The sequence below is a fragment of the Falco peregrinus genome, chromosome 19, assembly GCF_023634155.1.
Source record: "Falco peregrinus isolate bFalPer1 chromosome 19, bFalPer1.pri, whole genome shotgun sequence".
Classification (NCBI taxonomy): domain Eukaryota; kingdom Metazoa; phylum Chordata; class Aves; order Falconiformes; family Falconidae; genus Falco; species Falco peregrinus.
The window spans coordinates 1,857,855-1,881,983 of NC_073740.1; the positions used below are offsets into that span (position 1 = coordinate 1,857,855).

The following is a 24,129-nucleotide window of genomic DNA, read 5'->3' on the forward strand; positions in this document are numbered from 1 at the left end:
GTGGTTCAAGATGGGAACAACAAAAGGGAAACGTAGCCGGCGTTCTGGCCTCTGGCCTCAGCCATTTTTGTTTACCAGTTAATGTTTCTTTCCAGTTGGCTAGTGTTTGCTGGGTCAGTCGATCTGTTGTTTAAAAGGCTTTGTTTACCGCTAACTCGTCTTTTGATACTTCCATGCTGAATTTACCAACAGGAGTTTTTCATTTACCTGCTGAAAGCTGTGTCATTTCCAGAGGAACGTGTTTATTTTTCTTCCCTTTTTATTACAAATAACCTGCCGTGAGTTTATTTCCACTGGATGAAATGTCTCTCTGGCCTTCGTGGGAACAGAGTGCAGAAGTGTCAAAATCTGAACCCTTTGGAGAATAGTTGTATTTAGGTGTTTGCTTATCCAGCAAAGCGGTATTTGCTGCCAGCTGTAAAATGTTTCCTTTTCCATTGATACTCAGCTCTTACGTGTAGGTAGGGGGCTGACTCATTAATATTACAAGTGTCATACGTGTTGTGTTAGGGCCAGTCCCGATTTTGCTGTCCTCTAAAGTGGAGACAGCGGCGTTGGAAGCTGTCCAATTCGTTCTTCACCGGGCTTCTGTCAGCGAGATTATTAGGCTTTAATCTGTTTCATGGTGATGGCTTTGCTTTTCCAGAAGGGAGTTCCTTTTGTGTGTAGCTCAGACCACGCCAGAACTGGTCGTTGGGCTGTTGAGAGGATGCTGGTGGGAAGGAGAAGGGCTTACTGGTCAGAGAGGAGTGCTGTCCCCTTTCCCGAGCGATTTGTAATACGAAAGCCCTGCTTTGCCAAAATCCTGGCCTGGGTAGGCTAGGGAGGAATTCGGATGGGATGTTTTCTCAGCCTCTCTATCTCGACTGCTGTGGAGATTGTAGTCATTGTGCAAACAAAGCAGCCATTGTCCGAAGCTTTGTGTCATCCTCTGGGTTTTGGGTTGAGAGCCTCGATTCCCCGCTCACCGGGAACTGCAAGCAAGGTGTTTTGGAACGATTGGTTGTGATTAGTCCACTGTTATCATCCCCTGTATTTTTCACTAATAAAAAATATCAACACGGTAGAAATTTCCCGTGTAGTTTGATGATGTGAATGTTCAACGGGAAAACAGGATGGGAGAAGGAGCTTTTTAACAAGGTTGTGGTGACAGATTTTTGTAATAAACACAGTATTTGGGGTATTTTGTAAATAATTCCTGTATTCATTTGCTGTCAGATACTTAAGTCTTCAAAGTAAATCACATCTGTAACTGCAATATCTTTTTGGGTAAGCTCTTTTGTTCATTTTGTTTGCATTCTTTTTGTCAAGTTGCTGACAGTGTGCTCTTAAATAATCCTACTCATTTCTCCATACTTCCTTCCCTCTACGAGCAAGACATGTGAGAATTCAGTTTATTTAAATTGGAAGAAGAGATATTGCGCCCTTAGAGAGGCCACGGTAGGAAAGTTCACTCTAAGTAGTAATTGTGGGTTGGGAGATAGCTTGTTGAATAGGTTCTTTCTTACTTTAAGCCTGTTTGTTTAGGTTCAAGGTCCACTGGTGTCAATGTGGAAAGGCTGTTTGTCCTCACTGGTTTGTGAAAATAATCTTATGACCGTGGTGATGTGCGGCTACGAGGCAAGAAGAAGCCACGGGTTTGGATCTTGCCATTTTGGAATGACAGAAATATCTGTCTGATACTGCAATATCCTGCATAACAAGGCCAGCACACTGAGATTGATCGTTCTTTCTCGTTATGATAATAACCTGAGTTATTGTTGTTTTTAAAGAGCCGTTTAGTGTACGGAATTAGGAGGAATCGATGTGCTGGGGGGAGGTGTGTGCTTTCCCTCGGAACAGGTAAGTTCAGTAGCTTTCTGGCGGATTTGCAATGTGCAGCTGGATCGCCAAGCTGTGCGCTGAGGGTTCTCCTGTTTGCTGCTCTCGTCTGTTTTGCCCATTATTTTGATCTTCCACGCAGTTTAAAGGCTTTCACAGAAGAAGGATCTTGCCACATCCTGCTACCCAGCCTCCAAACAAAGTGCTGCTGAAGCAGACACTGACTCCTCTTTAGCACGCCGCAAGAGCCCCGAACAGAAGTCGTTCCTTGCATGATCTTGCTTGTAAAGAGCATCACAGCTGACAGAATAATGGCTTTTCTTAGGCTTGCTGGTGACATGCCAACACGGTTTCCTCAGCAATGAAATTCCTCAAGAAGCCATGGTTGCTGATGTAAACATAACTGAAAGCTTAACACAGCCCATACTGAGCTCAGGGTCTGAAATCTGCTTCTTACACCATGCTGTACGGCGCGTTTTTCTTCTGCCTTTTTCTATTTAAATCTGCTTTCCCAAGCTTGTAACCAACTGGAACGGGTTGAGCTCTTCAAGCCAGAAAAGATGGGCTGGGCTGTGCCGAGGGGAGCCTGTCCAGACTCCGGCGCTTGCTCGTGGCAAGGATCACTCAGTGGGGCAGCCTCCACAGCTCCGCTTTTGTGGAACTGTGTGTGGGACGGAGGCGACTGGGCAGGTTTAAGGTTTCTTTAACAAAGTGCTTTGCTTCCCGTTAGTCAGGCTTGGAAAAAAAAATTAAAATGGATAGCAAACCCAAGAACAGTTCCATAGCAGCTCGAGTCTGCCTGCTGTCTTTTTGACAGGTACGCTTCTGGAATTTGGTGGGAGTTTCCGCCAGTCAAATTACTAGTGTTGCACGCTAATTTGAGGCTGGGTAAAAGATTAATAATTGTATTGCTTTAAGTAGTGGAATCCTACTATGGTGACTAATACTGTTTAATAGTAACTATCCTGGAGTAAGTAAATCACTTTTAAATGCTGTAAAATGACTGTGGTTTTGCGTTTCGGATTTCAGTGCTTTGGGAAAAACAATGTGTTTTGCTCTCTTGAGCAGCCAACACTTTCTCTGCTTTTTTCTTCCGTGAAATGGGAGTGAATATTCTTCTTATGTTATATATATGTATTATTATGAATACACGCTTGGTCCTACCTCTTTGGGAAAACCAGGGTAGGAGGCATGTGGGAAAACATGTCACGATAGACGCGTCCCCTATTTAGTTTTGAAAAATTCATTCCTGCCATTGATTGATTGTTTGGGTTTTAGTTTGGCGGGTTTTTTTGTTGTTGATTTTTGTTTGGGGAGTGATCTTTTAAGTGCTAATGCTTTCATCAAGATAGCTTTCTTTGTTTCATCATGCGTAATCATCGAGCTCATCGCACTGTGATTTTGGAATAGCATTTTCCCATCTGGAAAGACGTAATTACCACGCTGCCGTGCAGCATGACATGCCAACTAGGTTAGTGCTTCGTTAACACTGTTTAGAGGAAGGTCAGGGTTGCATTTCCATGCCTGAGTACGTTGAGCAGCGCTGTGTTTGATCGATAGATAGGGGGATAATTGCTCTTAACTTCTTTCCTCTCCCATTCTTGCATCTCATTCAAGAATCTAGAATTATAAAAAGTACCTTCAGGTGCAGTTGGACCTCAATGGGCTGCGTATCCCAACTGCTTCTCTGGATGGTTTGGCAAGGTGCTGCTGCAGTGTCAGGTTTGGAAGGGAGTTACCAGGGAGGAGTACCTGTGGCAGTTGGCTTACATTAGAAAAGAGCGAAGCTTCTTTCAGGAGAATTATTAAATATGGGCATCAGAGAGCCGTGAAAGGGTAGGTGATAGCAACAGCACACAGAATTAAAACCCACAGTCACTTCTGTTTTAATCATCCCGGGTCGATGCACTGTGGTAATATTCTGATGGTTTTGTGTGGCCACGGTAGCTGCTGAACCAAAAAAAAAAATAATGCAAAAATATGATCAAGTTTTTGTGCAAGAGAGTCGAGAGGAAAACAGCCTGGTGAGCCCCGGCCTCCGCTGGAACGGAGGTGCAGAATAAATGCCAGGGACTGTCTGGTTTCATCGAATACCTCTGACTGGAAACTGTGGTGTCGCCGATGGCTGTGGGTGGGGTAAAAGCTTCGTACATCTGACATTTTTTTTATCAATCAGCCCATTTGTCAGGGCCCCAGACTGTCATTGACTGCTGCTTACTGCAGGTTGTGGTAAACCCAAGGGAAAATATTGTTTGACTTTCTAATTGTGGGTGGCTATCTACGTGCGTCTCAACCATTTTGCAGCAAGATGCAGAATTCTCTGTGGGTGCCTGCATGTTTTTGGTTTTCCTTTTATTCCTGGGCTAAAACCAGGCTTGGTTTGGAAAAATCATTTGTCCACGTTAGTCTGTCTCGTGGAGAAAGTGCCGAGTGTTTAGAATAAGCAAGGAGTTGACGCGTGTGTGCGATCTTGGGCTGGATGGGCAGCTCCTAGGAGAAGATTATCAGCGCTCGCTGTTCTGAGAATTCGGTTTCTACCTTAAGGAAGACAAGGATGTACCTGCCTACTGAACAAGCGCTGAATCACGGGGTTGTTACACTTGCACAAAGTTTAGTCATTTCCTGGGAAACTTTTGTTTTCAGTTTAGTGGCGGAGGGCTAGGTCTGTGCGTTTGTGCTGAGGATTAAATAAATGTGAATTTCTGCTGGTGCCTGTGACCAGGAGGTTAGTCAGAAGAGAGAATTATTCAGGGCAGAGTCACTTCATCTGGTTTTTTTTAAAGGCGTTGTGAGGTGCCTCGCTGTACTCGGACTGTGAGTATCGCTGGTTCTCGCCTCCGTGCATGTGCTGCTTTCTGTTTCTCCTCATTTCGATGCAGGACTAGTACTATAAATGCAGTTAAGCATTCCTACATCGAATCTCGCATTCTTCTCATTGAGTACTTATTAAAAATGGATGGAAACATTTCTCTCGAATAGGTTTTATAAAATCCCGTTTCTGACAAAGCCTTGGTTTTGTGCCCTTTATGGCGTTCAGAAGGGAAAATGCATTTTTTCCCCATGAGGAGATGTAGCTATTTAAAAGATTTTAATTTATTTATTATTTTCCCCAGGATGGGGTTACATGCAAGATTTATTATTTGTCTATGGGATTAAGCTATTTATGTGCATGTGCTGGGTTTATGGGTAACATGTAAAATTTATTACCTTGTATAAAGTTGCCTTCAGTGACTGTATTTTGCAGATGTTTGTTAGCAGCAGTGAGCGGAGCCGGTATTTAGTTGGGTTATCAGGGTTAACAGAATTTAATGATGTTTTAAAAGGTTTTAAGGCGTTATATTCAAGAGGTTTTGGAACCTTTTAAAAAACATTTTACCTTTTGTCAAGGTAGATTGTTACCTGGGTGTCGATAAGTGTGATTTAAGTCGCCAAGCGTGTTGTGCATCCTTTTGTCAGGTGGAAGATCTGACAGGCGAAATATTTCTGGGCTTTTAATTCTTGCATACTAATGAACTTGGGGGTAGGGTTTGAAGTTGGGCTTTGTGGTCTTTCGAGCAGCTTCGCTGGGGAGGTCCTTTAAAGAAACTAACCACTGAGAACACCAGGGGCACGGTGGTGCTGTGCGAACCGCACGCGCAGTCACGTGTAAGGATGTCCTCATGGTTGCTGTAAAGAGAAGAACCCACAGAAGCGTAGCACATCTACAAGAGGCTCTTTTATTTACGGTGGTACGCTTCCAAACGTTTTTCAGCATCCCAGTCTTGTGAAGCCTTTGAAAACTCATTTTGCTGACCCTGGATAGTACCATTTTCAGCAGGAATGGGAATGATAAGTTACCATATGTGTCTTTTATTATTTTATTTTTTTTTTGTGGGGAAGGGAGAGGGTCTTCAGCTGATCTGATGACACCTCCTTTTCATCGGTCACCCCCTGCCCACACACGCAAAGAAAACCGAACTTTGTCCTTAGCTCACCCAGTTTGGTGATGCATCACATATGGCATCTGAGATTACTCTTTGTAATACATGGACCCAGACGGGTGAATCGAGGACAGTGGATCAGCTGGAACTCTGAAGTGCTGTTGTCACATAAAGAGGCTCTTCGGTAGAGTTTTGGTAGTTGGATTTGTTGTTTAAAGGTAAAACAACAAAAAAATTAAGGAGGCTTAAGGCACGCAGAAAGTGACTTGTAAAGTGCACCTTGTGACCTTAAATGACACCGACCCCTGACCCAGACCTCTGCAGCGGGGCAGGGACCATGTATGCAGGGTAGACCACGCCGCAAAAACCTAATCTTGAATTGCATTCTTCAGAAATAATAGATGTTGAGATTAAAATAGTTTGAGTTGAGTACAGCAACATTCATAAGCCTTGAGAAAAGATTTTTTTGAAACAGTGGAACAGAGTCCCCACAGTGCTGGAGCCAAGTAGACTTGTACTGTGTATATAAATTAATCTGGAGCTGATCTGTCTGTGAAACTTTTAGTACTGCAACTGTAGCAGTATAATGGTTGTGCTTAACAAACACAGCTTTGTAAGACTTGCTGTTTTTTTCAGTAGCCTATTCATGTTCTTAATGGGAACAGAATGGTGCTGTTAAAGGGAAACTGCAAAGCCCAAACTGGTTCTGTTTGGTTTTCTTACCTTTTTTTTTTTTTAATTGGTGACATATAGAGGCTTTATTTCTTTCAAGAAATCAGTGGCTTTTTTTTGGAAGACTGTATGGTTTGCAAACCTTAGCATTGTCTTGAAGGAGGAAACCTGATATACAGCTTCACCAGAAGGAAGGAGGAGGGGATCTTTGAAGCTGCATCATCATTTGGCCTCAGACAGAAAGAGGCAATTGTCTAAACTTGTTTCAAACATAGTTTTTGTGCTGAAGTTATAGCCAAAGAGTGTTAGGAGTGCAAGACCATTTAATAGGCATCGTCTGTTTGAACGCACAGCCGTAGAAAAAAGGTTTAAATGTTATCTTTTGGCTTGCTGAAGCTTGGGATTGAGGGCGTCCTAGCTTTGAGCTAGGTAAAACCACCGGGTGCTGGGGGGTGGTGGTGGAAGTGTGAGGTGTCTAGAAGTCGCCAGCCCTCCAGGAAACGGAAGAAAGACACTATCTAGCTGCAAAACAAATGAGTGGCGACAGCATTTCTTAGCGAAGTGCTGGACTGCTGGGTTTGATCCCTGTTTTCTGCCTAGGCTGTGACCGAGATGGTCTTAAAGCACATTTTGGGTTTCTGCAGCATCCATCGCATGTAGAAGCCCTGACCTGGCAGTGACATGCAACAGAAGAACGTTTTGAACTTTCAGTTGCACTTTGGGTTGCAGTATCTCTGGTTTGATGTCTGCTTCTGGTCAAGGACAGGGAATCCCAAACCAAGCTCTGCAAAACCAGGTTTCATGTTGCGTTCTTGCAGGGCGAGTTTGAGATGATAAAACTGCAGGGAGATGTTGCCTGTCATATGTGCCTGGAGAACAAGCAGGGGGTGAGCAAGAAAGGCAGAGTCAACAAGCTGGTGCAGGGGTGAGAATAGAATTATTCCTTTATTTTTGTTATAATCACATTAGAGTATTTGCTAAGAGTAGCTAGCTGTGTTTTGGGGCTAGTGGATGTACCAAAAGCATTTCCATGATTCTCTTTTAGCACAAACTGCTCAAAACATCAATGTTCCTTTCTTTTTTTTTAAAGCATAGAAACATTTTTTGGGAAAAAAAAATGCGTGCAAACTGCTTTCAAATTTGAATCTTTTGCTTGATACAGTCAAGTGTTTGGAGGCTTTGTTGGGGAGATGCTGTGCACTACGTGATCATTTTCCTTAATTTCTCCACTGTAGTAATTATGGTTTTGTTAGACAGTAAATGATTCAGTGTTCTCATTCCATGGGGGGAAGGGGAGCAGGGATGTTGAAAGAGGAGTATTGTCTGAGCGTAGCAGGATTAGCTGGTGTTACCACCTTGCACTGATTGAGCACCACTGTTTAGAATAGATCATCAACTCTAATTGCTAAAAAGCAGCCTGGCGTCACAGGGCGGTGAGACTCCTGAAGTTTGAGGCTTCTCTATTGCATGATTTGAATATAGGTGTAGCATCCAGGCTGATCAGCTTCCTTCTGCGCTGGCTATGCCCGAACTCCTCTTTTTTTCTCATTGCCAAGTTCATCTTTTCTTTTGCACTCGCGCTGGTCAGAACATCCAGGTTAGAACTGATGCTCATCATACAAATCCAGTTTCCTTTCAAGAAATTAGGAAAACGATATGAAAAAAGGAATCTCAGAATCAATTATTTGCAATTTTTTTTTCTTTTCTAGGGAATTCTGTTTCTCAAAAGTATGCTGCTTCAGTCACAAACAAGCAGGGCCTCTTGGATTTCATCATGGAGTCAGGATTATTGTCCAGGCATTCTGAGTGATGAAAAATCATTACTCCTAGATTCACGGTTTGCAGAAAGAAGACAAGTTCAATCTACTCTGAATCCACAGCAGGGCACCTCTTGTGTATCTGCAAGACCTGCTGTGTCTTGAAAAACAGGATTTCTTTAAATTCTGCCTTCGAAACTGTCAGGAGAGAGAAGAGGGGGAAGAGGGTTGGAAGAAGGGGACGGTGTGGTGATGGGTAGCGAGGTGAGGAGTGACTGGAGTGATGCAACACCGGTGCCAGCCTCCTGCCAGGGAGCCCGTTCCGTGAAGGTGGCTGGAGTCAGTCCTGCAAATGCTCTGCAGGGCAAGAGAACAGAGCTGGTGGCTCTGCAGGAGAAGGTCCCTCGTGCGTTGGGATGGATTCACCTTGGTGAGTCGGGGAGGCGGTGGCAGAGCTTTCGTTGGTGGGGATGGAAACCTTGGGAGCTTAGGGAGCACGGCGAGGGAGGTGGTGGCGCGGGGAGGTGACGGGCTGGGTTGCGGCAGTGGCCAGCTGTATTTACGCTTCGGGCTGTTCTAATAGGCTGTTTGTCTGGGGGAGCCGAGGGGATCGCTGCTCCTGAGCTGGTGGCTGCCGTCACTGCAGCAGAGGTGTTGGGAAGGAAGGAGAGCCTGTTCCTCTGCTGCATCAGCAATCAGCAGCTTAGCTCCCCCTTTTACAATAAACGACAAAAACAAACAAATAAAACCCCAAACCAACAAAAAAAAACCCAACCCCAACCAACAAAAAAAACCCCCAAACCAACCACCCCCCAAAAAACCCCCTGAGGATTGCAGACATCGCATTTTGAGACACTAGGAAAGACGATGACATACAAGAATCTTACAGTTGGTTATGGCGAAAGGTTTTTGGCTGAAAAGAAGCCAAAACTTGGCTCTTTTTTGGGAAAAATCCCTTTTCCTTAGCAGGGCCTCCCCAGCGTGTGGAGGCACAACCATGACTAGCTGAGGAGATAGATAAATATAGACCTCAACTGAACAGAAACAGTTGTAGCTGGGAGAGGGCCAAAAGAATGTCTCAGCAGTAAGTGTTTTTGTTTGTAATTTCTTTCCTAGGAATGAACAAACACTAGCACCATTTTAAAGCTAAATTGTCAGCTCTCATTTGCTTTGCTAATGCTTCCTTTGTAGCGCTGTGCCTTGCATCTGTGTAGAAGGGGTTTGTGGTTCTTGGGTTGGTTGTTTTTTGGTGGGGTTTTTTTTTCAGCTCTCTGGAAGAATTTAGCGTACCAAATGTCACCAAGTGTTTTAATTTATGGAGGCGGGGTTGATGATTTACCAGGTTGATGTAGTAGGAGTGAATGGTTCTTGAGATTGCAGTCCTATTGTCTTGGTTCTCTTCCTGTGGCTGGAATTTATGATGTTCGCTGAGGAAGTCTGCCTTTACGTTCGGATCTAGCCATTTCCATTTCCTGTAAATCAGCAGGAAAAGGAACAGGGTGAAAGAAAGTGTTTCCCGTAGTGATTTTTTTGGTTTCTGTCTCAGCGGATTAGTACCAAATTTGGACTATGTATGACCAGAGAGAAGAGACTTTATACAATTGAATTATTCCACTCGTGCAATATTTTAAAGGGACTCTAGCTTCCAGGACTTGAGATCTCAGTTGGGGCATAACTGTTGTGGTTGTAGCAACGGGATCATGATTTTACTGAGATAACTTTACACATGCCACCGTATGCCTACACACAAGGGTTTTTTTCCAAGAGCCTTAGTTCCTTGCTGGAGCTTTATTTCTGATTCGGGTCTGTTTCCAGCCTGCATGGATGGCCGTCCTTAAGCACAGAACTCTTCGTTTACCTGTTTCTTCTAACCCTCTCCATCCCTCTTACCTAGTTCTGCCCGAGTAGGGCTCAGGTCTAAAAATTTAAAACTTAGGCTTTTTAATCCTGTGGGCAGGTGCTCAAGACTGTCAAGCCGTTTGTCAAAATAATGGTTCTTTTTTTATTATTTTAACAAACTCTGTTTGGAAGTTCAGTAGTGGGAAGACATGGTGCTGCAGGGAAAGCCCAGGAATTTATCACCCTTCTTTCTGTTCCTCGAATTTTGCTAGTTGGAACTTTCTTGCTTTTGCCAAGTAACATTAGGCTTTTTATTTTTTTAACTAGCTTATGCTCATAGATTCCCTTTTTTTCCAAGCAATAACGTAAATGATCTGCACCACGCGCTAGCTGAGGTTGCACGTAATGTTTTGGCCGGAGTTACTTTCTTGTTCCTCTGTAGGATCTCGCTTCGGCTTCAGCTTTCCAAGTGCCCATCTGTGAACCGTAACGCTTGTGCTCCTGCAAGGATGCGTTTGCTGTGTCGGTAGGATATTGGCGTGGAACAGGTGATTAGAGAGAATTCTTTCCTTCCCTGTAGGTGAAATAAAAAGTGATGCTACTAGTACTTAAATTGAAAGTGCTGGGATTTGTTCGTAACGTACTGGTATTCCTTAGCAATTCCAACAGTTTTCTGTGGCAAATGTTTCATTAGGTACAGCGCGTAACCACCAGTGTCAAGAGTCCAGTTAAATCTTGCGGCGAAATGAATCACAAAATAACGAGCTGCAAACAAATCTGTGGGCTGGCTCGGAAGGAAAAATCCCTCCCCCTTTCTGTGCAGGTTTGTTTTTCCTGAAGTGGCAGTCACCCTGGTCTGTTCGGTACCCGAATGAACCAGCGTGGGGAATGAAAACTACTTCTGCAAATGGAGAGGCAAATCTCGGAAAAGCCGGTGGGTTTCGTAGCTCACGCCGTCAATCAAAACATTATCCTTCTGGCGTGTAGTCTTGGAGCAGCTCTCTTTTGAAGGTGTGCTTTCCTCACGCTGGCAGCATACCTTTCTTGTGAGCTGGATTAATCTCAGCGATGGACTGCAATCAGGCATTAAAATGAATGCTTTGGTTGGCGTTTCGGTGCTTCGTGGACATTCTAATTTTCAGCTGCTGGATTTGTTTGGACTTGCTGGGGCCTGACTCAAACGTAGTGTTAGAGGAGCAAGGTAAAATTCTGTGTGCAAATGCACGCCCTCCGCTGAGCAGTGGAAGTACCCGTTTCAGCTTCCAAACTCTTTGTCGAGGCGTTGCCAGCGACGCTGATGTTTGACTATCCAGCACAAAGGAGTCAAGTCTGTTCCCCTCCCAAGCGTTTCTGTGCTGCAAAATAACCTTTGTAACCCCGATGGCCAGAATTGGGGTTATATATATGTATATAACCAAATACATATATATATATATATCTCCAGATAGCCGGAATGTTTTAGCAGAGATGCTGGCTGTGTTTGGAGGCTTAGAGCCTAAACCCTCTAATCACCTTTTCTGATGTGGCCGTCGAGATCAGGCTGGAAGTGTCTGGCAGAAGGATGCTGGTGAGGCAGCAGATGCAGTGGCCTGTGCTGCTCGGTGTCTGATGCTACTGCCTTGCAGTAACAGGGCTCATGGCAAAGAAAACACGCCGTTTGCCATCACTGGTTTCTTGCTGTCATACAAACGTGGGCTTCATTTTCACTCAAGAAGTAATACCAAAGAATTCTGCTTCCTTACTGCCGTGTCTTTGCTTCCAGTCTTTCGACCCCAAGAGATAAGAGGTTATAAGTGCAGGTCGGGCTACAAGAAGGCTTGAAATGCCCCAGGGCTTTTCGTTTTAATCCCTTCAAGGTTTCAGTCTTTTCTTGTGGTTCGGATGTAATGTGAGAAATTAAAACAAAAGACAGCAGCCAGATGGTACATCTCCAGGATCAGACAGATTAATTTTTTTAAAAAAGGGAAAAGTTTACTAAGATTTACTCTCTTCCGGAGTTTTTGCTTCTGTGGAGCTTCTTGTATCAGTAGACAAAGAGTGGAATTACGGCTACTACCAGGTTAAAAAAACCCACAACTCCCTCGCTTGCTTTCACGAGATATCACATAAACATGATTAAAAGTCTGATTTTTTTGGATCAGAGGGTGTGCTTGCTGGGCAGTTGTCTAGAAGTTGACTCTGTTCGTCCTCGCCTCAGTTTTTGGAGGTGCCCTGAACAGCTCCTGCAGTGGGCAGTGGGCTCGCGTTGTTTGCTAAAAGCTGGTCTCAGTTTGATTAGTTTAAGATGAGGCTCTGAATTTGCACTTTCCCTTTGCCCTGTCATTTGGGAACTATTCCATTTTGTTAGCCTAAGTCGGCTCTGTGGTTACAGAATATTCTCATGCACTCCCAAGTTTCCCTTTTTAGGTTTTCAGTGCTTTGATATTCCATTTAGATAGCTGTTCTGATTCAAATTACGGCATTTAAATAGTATATAGCATCTATCTCTGGTCCCAGGGGAAACTACAGAAGTAATTCTGTAAGGTGGAGGCTTTGAAATCATAGTATACTCACATTTGTTCACTTTCAGGTTTTCTTCAGCGTGTGCGTTGCTGTGTTCAGGTGAAACCATCGTGTCATTGAAAAGAAAAGCCAACAGTCATCAAGCTGAAAAATGAGGACGTGATTAAATGAGGATTTTTTTGTCTTGGTTTTAGGGGACATCACACAGAAGGGGTATGAGAAGAAGAGAGCAAAGCTGCTGGCTCCGTATGTTCCACAAACCCAAGGTAGGTACTTGTTTGAGCTGGTGTAAGTTTTGCATAGCCTTGACATGAAAGGGATCTGTGGAATGTCTGTGGAGCGCTGAGATTTCATTTGCCAGCTCTGCGCTATTCCGTTTCATACGTGTTTCCTTAGCTATCTAATAACTAACTGTGGAGGTTGCGTGGATGCCACAAAGTCACGGGCAGTATTTTTGCCTCGTTCGTGCTGAACTCCAGGGATTCGTGGCAGTTCCAGAGCTCTTTGGTGGGTCTCTGTAGAGTGCTGTGTGTTTCAACGCTCTCTCTGCCCTGTCTTTATTTCCCACGTACATAAATCACATCCCGCTCCCTCGTCAGCTGAGAACTTGAGGGCTTCGAATCAGTCATGAACCGTGGGCTCCTCAAGAATCATCCTTGAAACCTTCTTAAAAACGGCTTAACTCTGCCGGGCTGGTCTGTCCTGTGTCCTTCTTTCAGCCGTCTTAATTCCTTGTTGGAGAAACATTCGGGTTTTCATCGTGTGTTGCTTTATTTTACCAGAGCAGCTGAATTCGTGTACTTTGTTTACATCTGTTTCTTTTGGTTCAGAGATCCTTAGCAGTAGAGCTGATTGTATGTAGGATAATTATATATAATTGTAAACTGAAGGATATGGCTGAAAGTATGCCTAATAATTATTATGGGGTTGCTTACCCAAAATAATTGCACTGCTGATATGCTGGGATGCTTAACCATTAAAAACTAACGCGTCTGGCTCTGAGCAGTTTGTGAATGGGCATGACAGGCAGTCATGACTGGACTTACTGTAATTTACCGAGATGGAACTACTGCCAAAAAAATGAAAAAAAACCAACCCAAAACCCCAGTGGAAGCTCAAAGTGCATTTATTGACCATCAGCGCTGCATCCGCTGAGGAAGGATGGTGTAGGTTTTCTCCTGCTGAAATTCCAGCAGTTGCTTGAGGAACATAGTAGGACTCTGGCACTGTCATGTGGCAACTTCCAGGCTCTGCCATTCCGAAACACTGGCTGCATTCCTGCTCTCCTCCATCCCAGATGTTTCCCAGCTTTGCTTTGCTTGTGGATTTAGCTAAAGCTGGTGCTCGTTCTTCTGCCTGCGCCCGGTTGCCGTAGAGGGTTATTTATCTACAAAAGAACGGTGTATCCTGTCTGCACTCCCCCTGCCCAACGTGGCAAGGCAAAAATTGTTTTTTAGCCTTCAAATTCGAGATTTTATTAGAAATGGCTCTCCCAGTACTGAGGGCTGCCTCACCTGGGCTGTGATAGGAATCTGAGGTTGCTACCTTTGTATCACATCTGTTATTTAAAGAAACCAAAAAGTCACACACATGACTAATCCCTCTTGATGGTCTTTGTAAGGAGGTATTTGTTAAGCAGGTTTTACAATCCCTTGGGTCCAAGGTGTAGGATGCTGGTGGAGATCCTGAGCCTTAAAAGGAAACATGTGTGCCTTCCACGTGCTCAGGTGCCACCTTGGCAGACCAGCTTTTTCCTGGAGTTTAGTGGAGGCTGAAGCTCTACCAGTTGCTTTTCATCTATCGATGGCATGATCTCACGCCCCTCGTGCCTGTCACTTTACATGCGTGTTTGGTTTGTTGCAGAAAATGTTGTTTAATTAGATGGGGAAGGGGGATTAAAAAAAAAAAATAATGTTTGGCCAGACGGTCTGTGGCCCTGCTATTTTAATTATCATGTTTTTGAAAGCTGCAGAATGAGCTGAAGTTCAGGAAGAGGCGCAGGCTGATAGGAGCTCACCAACTAAGGCAGCATTTTGCCTGCCGTTTCGGCTCAGCCCTCCAACTTTTTATGTATCTTCTACCCCCCAGCTGCCCCTATATCTGGGATTGTTGTAAAAATCATGTTGAAGTCACGCAGGAGGGATTCGGAATCGGGTCACCTTGTTAATGAGAAGGAAATGCATTTAATCCACAAGAACAACAACAACAAAAAGTATTTACTGCTGGTGTTCCATGTGTTGGGTTTCTGGCAGCACTGTCCCGCTGCTCCTAATGGATTGTCTTCGTTTCATAGCTGTGAAATGAGTCAAAGGTAGGTAGGATGGCACGTCAGGGCATGTCAGCGTTATAACTGGGGAGATTCTTATTGCTAAATCGGTGCTCCGTTCACATTGCCTCTGGCAGTTTGCCTCCTTATTTTAGAGCTCAGGCAACAATGTTAATTACCTACAGATACATGTTTTCCTGGTGCCACATCCATTTCTGTAGATGGAACTCACTGAGGTGATGGAGCTGCGATACCAGCCTCGTGGCTCCTCTTGTTACCTGCTGGCTGCTGCGCAAAAGGCTTTGAAGAAAGTGTTTTGAGCAGCTTCCCAGGTTGTGCCTGTTGGGTAACGCTGCTGATTCCACCGCTGCCCGAATCCAAACCAGGGAGGGCAGGCGTGCCTGCTCCATGTTGCACTCCTCGCTAACCACCTGCGGAAGGAAAGACAGGCTGTCCTGCTGTCACCTCGTCCTCAGCGTCCTTCTGGATACGTCTTGAGCGTAGCTAAACCGTAAGTCGCCTTCTGAAACAGGCTTGGGACTCAGGGCTTTGAGATGTTGCTTTTATTGGAGCAACACTGACGTTCTCCAGTCACCCTCAGAGCCAGTTGTGAAGACCAATTGGTTTTGCCCCTGTTTTAAAAGGTGCCATACGATGCTCTGATTTGAAAACCACTTTTTGGATGGACAGGTGAACTACTCCCCTACTAAGAGGTGGTGTAGTAACTCACCGCCTCTTCAGACGAGTTTTTGCTGCGGATACAGGCAAACCCTGCCTAGGGAAAGTGCTCCTGTCCGTATTAGTTATGACAAATCTGGAAAAGCATTTACAACTTTTTAGCTCAAACAGCGCAGCGACAGGAATGCCTTCTGCCAAAATTAGCCAGCCCTTGCACATAGGCTGTTGGCAGAGTGTGTTTTCTTGCTATTTAAGATAATGCATTCGGTTCTGCTGCTAATGTGTAAAGGAAATTTTATTCATTAAGCACTGATTCACTGTCAGAACCTTTTTATGTAACTGCTGGAGTGCTCTTCCTCCCTTTTTCTGTTCCCATGATGAGGAAGAAAAAAGAAAAAAAATCAAAATTTTTAAGCAAAGAGAACATTGGAGTACTTTTTTTATTGAAAAGGTAAGATGAATGCGATCTGGTGTTTTTGGTGTTCCAGTACCGCAGGGAAAGGTGTTGGAAGACAGGAGTAATATGCTTGTAAACCTGCTGAAATTGATAACATTTGAAGCCTAATTGAATTGATCTATGAATTTCAGCTGTTAATGGATGTTTTGGGTTTTTCTGCTTTGTGTTATTCATGGATAGCACAAGGTGGGAACATTACCAATTCTGTTAATTTAGTGTTTCATGTCTTTGAAATCATGGCACTTGGGAAAATAAGCATTTCTTCTTTGCTTCCTGAGGGGGCTGTCATATATCTCCTGTCTCAGAAGAGTCATTCCTGCCACCCTGTGTCTTGTGGACTGCCCATAAGCCAGCAGAAAGAACTCTACTGTAAAATTTTGCTGCTATTCCCCTCCCCCGCCCCCTTTCAGCATCATGTTATTTCAAATGGGAGCTAACGTGGAGCGGTAAAGCAGCGATAAAATAGCTTTGTCTAAACCTGTAAATCACACACACGCGCTCCAGCTTAGTGTTGTTTAGAGAGTTTCACCCATTTACAAGACCTGACTTGCAGCTACCACAAGTGGGGAATTATTTTCTTCCTTATTTAGTCTGAGGGGTAACACAATTAAAGTTTAGCACTGGATTCTAGGAAATAAATTTCTCCCCCTTCGAAATGCTATCCAGGATCTGGAGCGCCAGAATTCTTCCATCATGTCTTGTAAAAGGCAGAATTAAGACCTGCCTAGCTAATAACTCCTGCAAAAGTCTCTGAATTTCCTAAATCTGGTGAGTTCTGGGTCTTCTCAGTGCTGGAAGACACCAGCAACCACACTACGCTGACGCAGCCGGGCTCTCCCCCGTGTTGTGGAGGTGCTGTGCAGGCTGACTTGTGAACCTGAGGCTTGAGTTTGTCATTTACGTGATTTTTGCAGGCACGTAGCTTGAAAAAACTCCACTTGTAAGGGGTGGCCAGTCCAACACGAGCGCTTCAGTGCTCTACGCAAAACAGCAGAATAACAGGTTTGTCTGCTGCGTTTCTTCTGTCACTGTCCTTGTTATTAATGTAAACACTTATTCTTGTTGATCATACGTGATGCTTATAACGATTCTTTCAATCAAAAAGTCTTTTTATGAAAAAAATAATCTCTAAATCATTGAACTTCTTCATCAAACCACAGGGATCAGAGCAGCCAGTTCTGCTTAAAAACTGAGGACAATTAAAAAAAATCCTTAGCATCCTTCAAAAGCAAATCTAAAATAGTTTCTTTTTCATCTCTCCGTAGATTTGGATCCTGCCAGCAGAAACTTGCACCTGTGGCAGGATTATTATAAAGGGAATGCTAAAAAAATCACCGATCACCTGCCAGGCTTCGCTCCCTGGCGTTGCTTTGTTGTACACCCATTTGTGATTTACACTTTTTTTCCCCCTCTTCCGTGCTTGGATGCTTTGTTAGGCTACTGTAACATGTTATTATGTCATAGCAAAATACTTAAACAAAGAGCTCGCTCTTGGTGTGTCATGTCACTTACAGACACATTTGATCCCTTCGTAAATGCAATGTCGTGTTTGCCTTGTGATGCCCCGCAGAGCAGATGAGCTGCTTTTGCAAGACTTAACAAGAGAGAACTGAGTATGAATTTAATAATTCATTTAAAATAGTCTTAAATCTGCTGCTGACATCTAGTGGGTACTTGAATTTGTAAATATTTGAATGATCAGAAAGCATTAAGCTTTTCTTCTCGGCTTGTGAAGTTGTCTTGTCTTCGGATCAAAATAAAACTCTTGGTTTTGATTAAGGCCAACATGTGCTACAAAGATGTTACAACTAGTTACCGATGCAGTGCGTTCCAGAATGATGGGAAGGGACATCCACAGTGATCCTTTTGGATAAACTGAGACTTTTGAACTGAAAATCTCGCCCTGAAGTACAGATCTTCTGATTACCAGGTCCTGCACGTAAACCGCCCGAACTCTCTTTTCCTTTTCCCTTCTACCTTTCGTAGAATTTTTGCTGGCATTTTTGTACAGGTGATGATTATTTTTTGATAAGTGAAACCAGAGCTCTGTGTTACATGTTATGATCTCCAAAAAAAATACCAGTGAAAATGGGGAGTGGTTGTTTGTCCCCTTAACGAGGATTTCTGGCTAGCGGGATAGCTTCTTTTTAACGAGAAATACAGGTTCCCATTTTTTGGCAGGGTAGTTTAAAGAATCATGAATACATTAGCTGGGTAGCTTACCTCCACTGAGTGTTGATAATCACACGTGGAACTAGTAAAAATCCTAATAAAAGTTGACAAGTTTTATAAAGATTTCCAGTCCAAATAGTAAAGAGAGGGGTTAAGAAATAACTTCTTCCAGAGATGCAGCCCCCATATTCTTGAATTTTTTTTCAAAGTATATGATGCTAGGCTAAGTGGATAGTTAGTTTGCTGTAAAATTTAATTAATATTCTGCTCTTTAGGTTGTTGGAAGGTATAGGAGGTGGTTGAATATTTCTGCAACTAGTTAGGTGTGATTTGCTGGTATTGTAAGTTCCCTGAGCTGGAGGCGCTTGCCTGCAGTTGTTTACCTAAAACCACACACTAAGAAAGTGGTATAACTGGAATTGGAGTCCAGGATTTGTGGTTTCCTCTTCATTTCTCTAATCCTTTGGTAGTTTGTGAGAAATTCATAAGCGGTGCGTATTTAGATGACACAATTGCTCTTGTTTTTGCATGACTTCAGGTGGCAACCTGAAGGTAATTACAGCTGTATGACCTTTTGGGTTTAGTTTTTAAAAAATTCTCACTGATGCACAGATTCATTTTAGAATTGACAATTCTAAGTAGCAACAATTCCTAGCGTCCTTTGCTGTGTCGCGTAAACTGATAACTTCTTATCGGATTATCTTTGTAGCTCCTGTATTCATGGGAAAACCAAACTTTTCCAGGATGATAAAGGCACTCCTTGGCACGCCAAAAGGAGCCAGAACGTGCACGACTCGAGGGGGCTGTTTGGTTTTGTAATTAATGTGAATAGCAAAGGCTCTTGCTGCTGGTATATTATTGGTTTTCCTGTCAATAACGCGTACTGGTCGTCGGAACGCTGAGTAACAAACCCAGCTCCTCAGTATATTTTTCTATAGGTTTGCTGCTCTCCACGACTCAAACTTAATTTGGGATAATAAATTACTGCATCAGTCAGAGCCCTTTACTCACTGTGCCCATAGCGGTGGTGTCTCCAAGGAAGCTGGTGTAAATGACAATGTTCTCTAAAAGCTGTTTACGTATATCGCTTCACCACCCTTAAACTGCTGGTTTTCTTCCATCTTAACACAATGATGTGAGTAAGGTGTGGTCCTGATCCCATTGGAAACGTGGCAAAACAGGGAGCAAACCCTACAGATATTAAATGACAAAACATCGGAGTTCGTTGCAAACGGCTCTGTTAAGTGTGTGGGATCGTAGGGCTTACCTGCCTGACCTACTATTTAATTTATCAAGATTTATCTGAAATCTTATCACTTTTGCTTTTGGATTTTGTAGTGGATTCTTTAAAGGTGGCTTCATCTTCCTTTATCGCTGACAGGTTACTTAAATTATGTGAAATTGTGTATTATATCACCTGCGTCAGATTTGCTGTAGATTGTCTCTTACTCCAAGTATCTAACAACGCCTCAAAAAGAAAAAAGCTGGGAAAAACCTCTTTAAGAGTAAGGTCAAAGAAGGGACAGGTATATCTTAACTGATTAAGGCATAATTGGACAGATGTATTACGCTAATTACATCCACTGCACCACACACAAAAAAAAGAAAGGAAATCCTGTGATTATGTGGTAGAAGAGAAGAGCATGGTCAAAAAAAGCTCCTTTTATTTCCTGCACTCAGGAGAGATGTGGACTGTTTTCCAGGGGTTGATCCAGTGTTACAGAAGGAATCCAGAACTCAGATGCCTGTTCCATCTGCAACTCCAGCCTCAGCATCATCATCGTCATCATCCTCATCCAAATTTCACCGAGCTCGCTCAGGAGGAGCCAGAGATGAACGCTATCGATCCGGTAAGGCGGGGGGCAAGGGCTCACCTGGGATTCCTATTGGTAAGGAAGAAAGTTCTGTGTCCTCTCAAGGAATCGAGCGTATTATCTGCTGATGGAAAATCCCACCTTGGTAGTTCTGTATAAAGAAACATCAGACTTGTATGACAGTGATTCTGAATCAAAAAGAATGCCAAGTAAAAAAAAAAAAGAAAGCAAATAACTTTTTGCCATTTTTGCCACTTTGATTTTTCTGGCTTGCATTGCCACCCTTCTGTCAATGACTTGCATTGAATGACATCAAGCTTGTTTTAACCGTGTCTGTAAGTAACCAGATGCAGTGAGGTGACAGGGAGCACTTGGTTCCTGGGATTGGCACCTCGCTGGTTTCCATCTCCACTTCAGGAAAGGAGGAGGTGGTGGCTCCTATTTTTTGTTCCCACCTGGTTTTGGTTTTCCCTTTGCGTTAACAAGATCGAAGGTTTCTTCTCAACAGGGACGAATAAAGTATATCAAATATACCTTCTCCAGGAACACTGCTATCACAGACCACCATTTCTTAAAGCATTAAAGAGCCTCGTTTTCTGGGTTTTGGAGAAGCGTAATTAAAGTATGTTAATCTGAGAGATTAATGTAGATGACTTTTTTTTTTTTTTTTTTTTTTTAAGAAGTTGCCTTCCCATCACCGGTGATGTGTCTTCCTTTAAAGAGCTCTAGATGTTTGCAGAGGGATGGAAGCTGCATGTCCTAGCCTGTTCCAGTTACTAACCAGCATGTATTTACAGCCATAGTTAGTAACTTCCAAGATTTACATAAAATCTGCATCCATTCAGATTTTTGAACAAGTTTTTTTCCTAAATCAGACAACTGGCTGAGAGCTTGTCGGTTTATAGACCAGAGTTGCACCTGGGGCTGTATACACTGTTAGCTTAGGTGCGTATTTTAAATTATGCACAAGCATATTTTAGGATAATTTTTGTTTGAGGGGAACAGTCTGGTGGGGTTGGGATTTCTATAACTTTATATAGAAACTTTCTATAAAAGTTGCTGGAGACAGAAGTATATAATGGCTAATCCAGAAGATTCCAGGCTAAAAAAACCTGGCTGTGCTATTAGCTATTGCTAACTTGAGAAACCTCAGTTCGTTTCCCTGGGTTGGGTTGGGTTTTGTTGTTGGGTTTTTTTTGTTTTGTTTTTAAAAAAAAGGAAATGTGTACTTTACAAGCTGGTGGCAAAAATGTAGTTGTTTGGGAAGGTTCTGGAAAATGGACGATTGCATAAATCCAGATCTCTAGCAAGAGCTGCACGTGCGTAAGCCTTGCATGTTTTTCTTCCTCCTTTGCTGTTACAAAACTCGGTGTATGCGCTTCCCGTTTTGCAGACATCCACACAGAAGCCGTTCAAGCAGCCCTGGCAAAACACAAAGAACAGAAGATGGCCCTGCCCATGCCAACGAAAAGACGGTCTACGTTTGTTCAGTCTCCAGCTGATGCCTGCACTCCCCCAGGTTAGGTTCTTCCAGCGTGCGGTCTCTGTGGGGATGTTAAGGTACGCATTAGTAACAGTTGCTAAATCAAGAGGCTGGAATTGTCAAAATATTCAGGCTTTTTGACACATTTGGAGGTAGCGTGCTACTCCTGTAGTGCTCTTGCTAGGTTTGAGCAGCTGCTTGTTTTGGTGGAGCTGCTGTTAGGGCTGTGAAAATGCCTTTTTTTCCCAGAGCTTTGAAAGACTCAATTGACAAGAGCCGAGCAGGCTTTCGGACCCAGGCTTCTCCTTTTTGCTCCCCTCGCACCTATTTCGGTTGCCTCATTCATGTCTGGATTTGGTTAAGGTTTACTACTCAACGCACAGGAAAGATTCGCAGCGATACACATTTCTGGGCAAGAACCTTGGAGGGGATCCTGCGGGATTCCGTGACTTGCAGGACTTTTTCTTTACTAACCCCTCCCGTGTGATAGTGGCTGCAGCAAAATACCTCTGAGGACGCGGCGTCTGTTACGGTGCATGTGCTCAGATATTAATAAAGCTCTCTGTTTTCAAGCAGCTGTACGCACTGGCTTAAACAATGAGTACGTGTGATGTTCGGCAGCGACTTTTGTGTTGTCTCTCATCGTGCAGAAGCATCACAGTCATTTGGCTTGAGAAAGTCATCTGAATACTATGAATTCCTAGCTCACTGCGAATTCATATCTCCCTGGAACTGCTCTGCTAGGCTACCTCACTCACCCCTGTCCTTTTACCTCCTTTTTTTTTCCTTCGTATTCCTGGGTTTCTTTTCCTTTCTACGGGGGGCTCATGCATGTTCCTGGTGTCTGCTTGGGTCTCAGCTTTGTACTAACCTGCCCAGGACTACAACGCATTCTGAGCTGTGAGGGCTCCACAAATATCAGGGTACCGCTTACACTCTGTCTGGAATCTTTTTTCTTCAGCTCATAACTGCGTTCTGCTTTGGCAAGTACGTAGAACGTCACTTAACGCTTGGATTTATAACTAGAGCGTAGGCAGGCAATCGCTTTGAAGAACACATAAATTTTAGGCCAAAGTCTAATTGAATGTTTATACGTAGCACCGTACAACTGGAGATATCAAGTAATGAGTGCTTTCTTCACGATAAATAATTAGTTCACAGCTTTAGGATAGACGAGGTATTTGTTCTCTTGGAAACACAGGATGCAGTTCCTTGTTGTAGTGTTCTCTATTTTTTTTTGGTTTGTTTTGGGGTTGGGGTTTCATTGTTTGGTTTTTTTCTGCAGTTGAAAGGGACCCATTTAGAATACCAGACAAAAGCATTTTCTGCGTGTGGCCTTGGCACATTTGTTTCCCGGTGCCTGCATTCTGCTTGGTTCCTGGGAATTTCCAGTGTTGGCAACGATACTGACCCCTCACTTTCCATTTCAGAATGCCCAAAGTTAGGCAATCCCCCATCTGATATTATAGAATGCGAATGGAGAAGTAACGAGAGATAAGTTAATGAACTCGGAGAGCCCAGGGGAAGGATACTTGGCTGAGGAGGTGAATCTTGTGTGTGCTTTAAACAGGGGCAAAACACCAGGGGTAAAAAAATAATTAAAAAAAAAAAGGGTGTTCGCCTCGGAGGCGGCTGCTGCTTTAACTCCTGGTTGGGCCACTGTAACCTTGTTTGACACAGCCTGTGGGAAAAAAAAAAAAAAAGACCTTCAGAGGACGAGCCTCTGCCATCGGTATGTGAATCGGAAAGAGGGCATGTTCAGTGCAATGTGCTTTTCCCTAAGCAGCTAGATTTTCTTTTCTGCTTCCACACAGACACGTCTTCTGCCTCCGAGGACGAGGGGTCGCTAAGGCGCCAAGCTGCTCTTTCTGCTGCATTGCATCAGAGCTTACAGAATGCTGAGTCTTGGATCAACCGATCTATTCAGGGGTCATCCACATCTTCATCAGCATCTTCTACACTTTCCCATGGAGAAGGCAAAGGGACCAGTGGGTCACTAGCTGATGTATTTGCCAATACTCGAATAGGTAGGAGATGGGTATGAACAGAAAAATTGTTGCGAGTTCAGATTGTGTTCATAAAGCTGGAGTTGCCCGTTGCAAAAGGGAAATTCGGATCCAGAGCTTAGTTAGTTTTGATGGAACTGGCTAGGATTTGTTGGAGTTGCACCATCATGATGTTTGTTTGTTTTTTGTTGTTTTGTTTTTTTTCCTTCAGAAATTCAGAATACTGAGTTGGTTGAAGAAGGGGAAGTGGGGAGCAGGAGCTTATTGGAGTAGAAAAGACTCCAGGGTGTTGGTGACAGTATTGACAGGATCAGGAGGCACCACTTTCTTTCTGTATACTGTGTTGCTTACGTCTACAGCTATTTGGAAGCTCCTGTGTGTACAAAGCTACCGTATGCAAGTAGCATTTGGCATCTGTGTCCTGATGAATACCATAGGGGTGTGTCTTTGCCTACGGAGTGGGGGAAATGCTGTGTTTGAACATTCTCATTTTGCTATAAGCCCCAATGGTTTATTGTTTGTGTTAGATTAAAAAAAAACAAACCCCACCAAAAAACCCAACCCCAAACTAGCCATATATGTGAACAAATGAGCGTGTCGTCACAAAAAAATGGTTTTAGCCAGAGTAAAGATTTAGCGGAGATCTTTCACGACTAGCCTGAGAAATAATCAAAGCATCCAGGTATTGAGAAGACGGAGCAAAATCTACAGATCTGGATACCCCAGACTCAGTTTTTTGAGG

The 24,129-nt window shown here is 43.6% G+C and overlaps 1 protein-coding gene across 3 annotated transcripts in view; it reads left to right on the top strand.

Moving 5' to 3' along the window:
• The window catches only part of DIP2B (disco interacting protein 2 homolog B), a 71,813-nt gene that overhangs the window by 17,248 nt on the left and 30,436 nt on the right, over positions 1–24,129 (top strand). For 2 of the 3 annotated variants that reach the window (XM_055791987.1, XM_055791988.1), the window contains exons 2-5: positions 12,706–12,777; positions 19,788–19,934; positions 21,292–21,417; positions 23,196–23,408. In XM_055791987.1, the coding sequence (XP_055647962.1) occupies positions 12,706–12,777; positions 19,788–19,934; positions 21,292–21,417; positions 23,196–23,408 (558 nt within the window). The remainder of the gene's footprint in view (positions 1–12,705; positions 12,778–19,787; positions 19,935–21,291; positions 21,418–23,195; positions 23,409–24,129) is intronic. The other variant, XM_055791989.1, reaches the window with a different exon arrangement.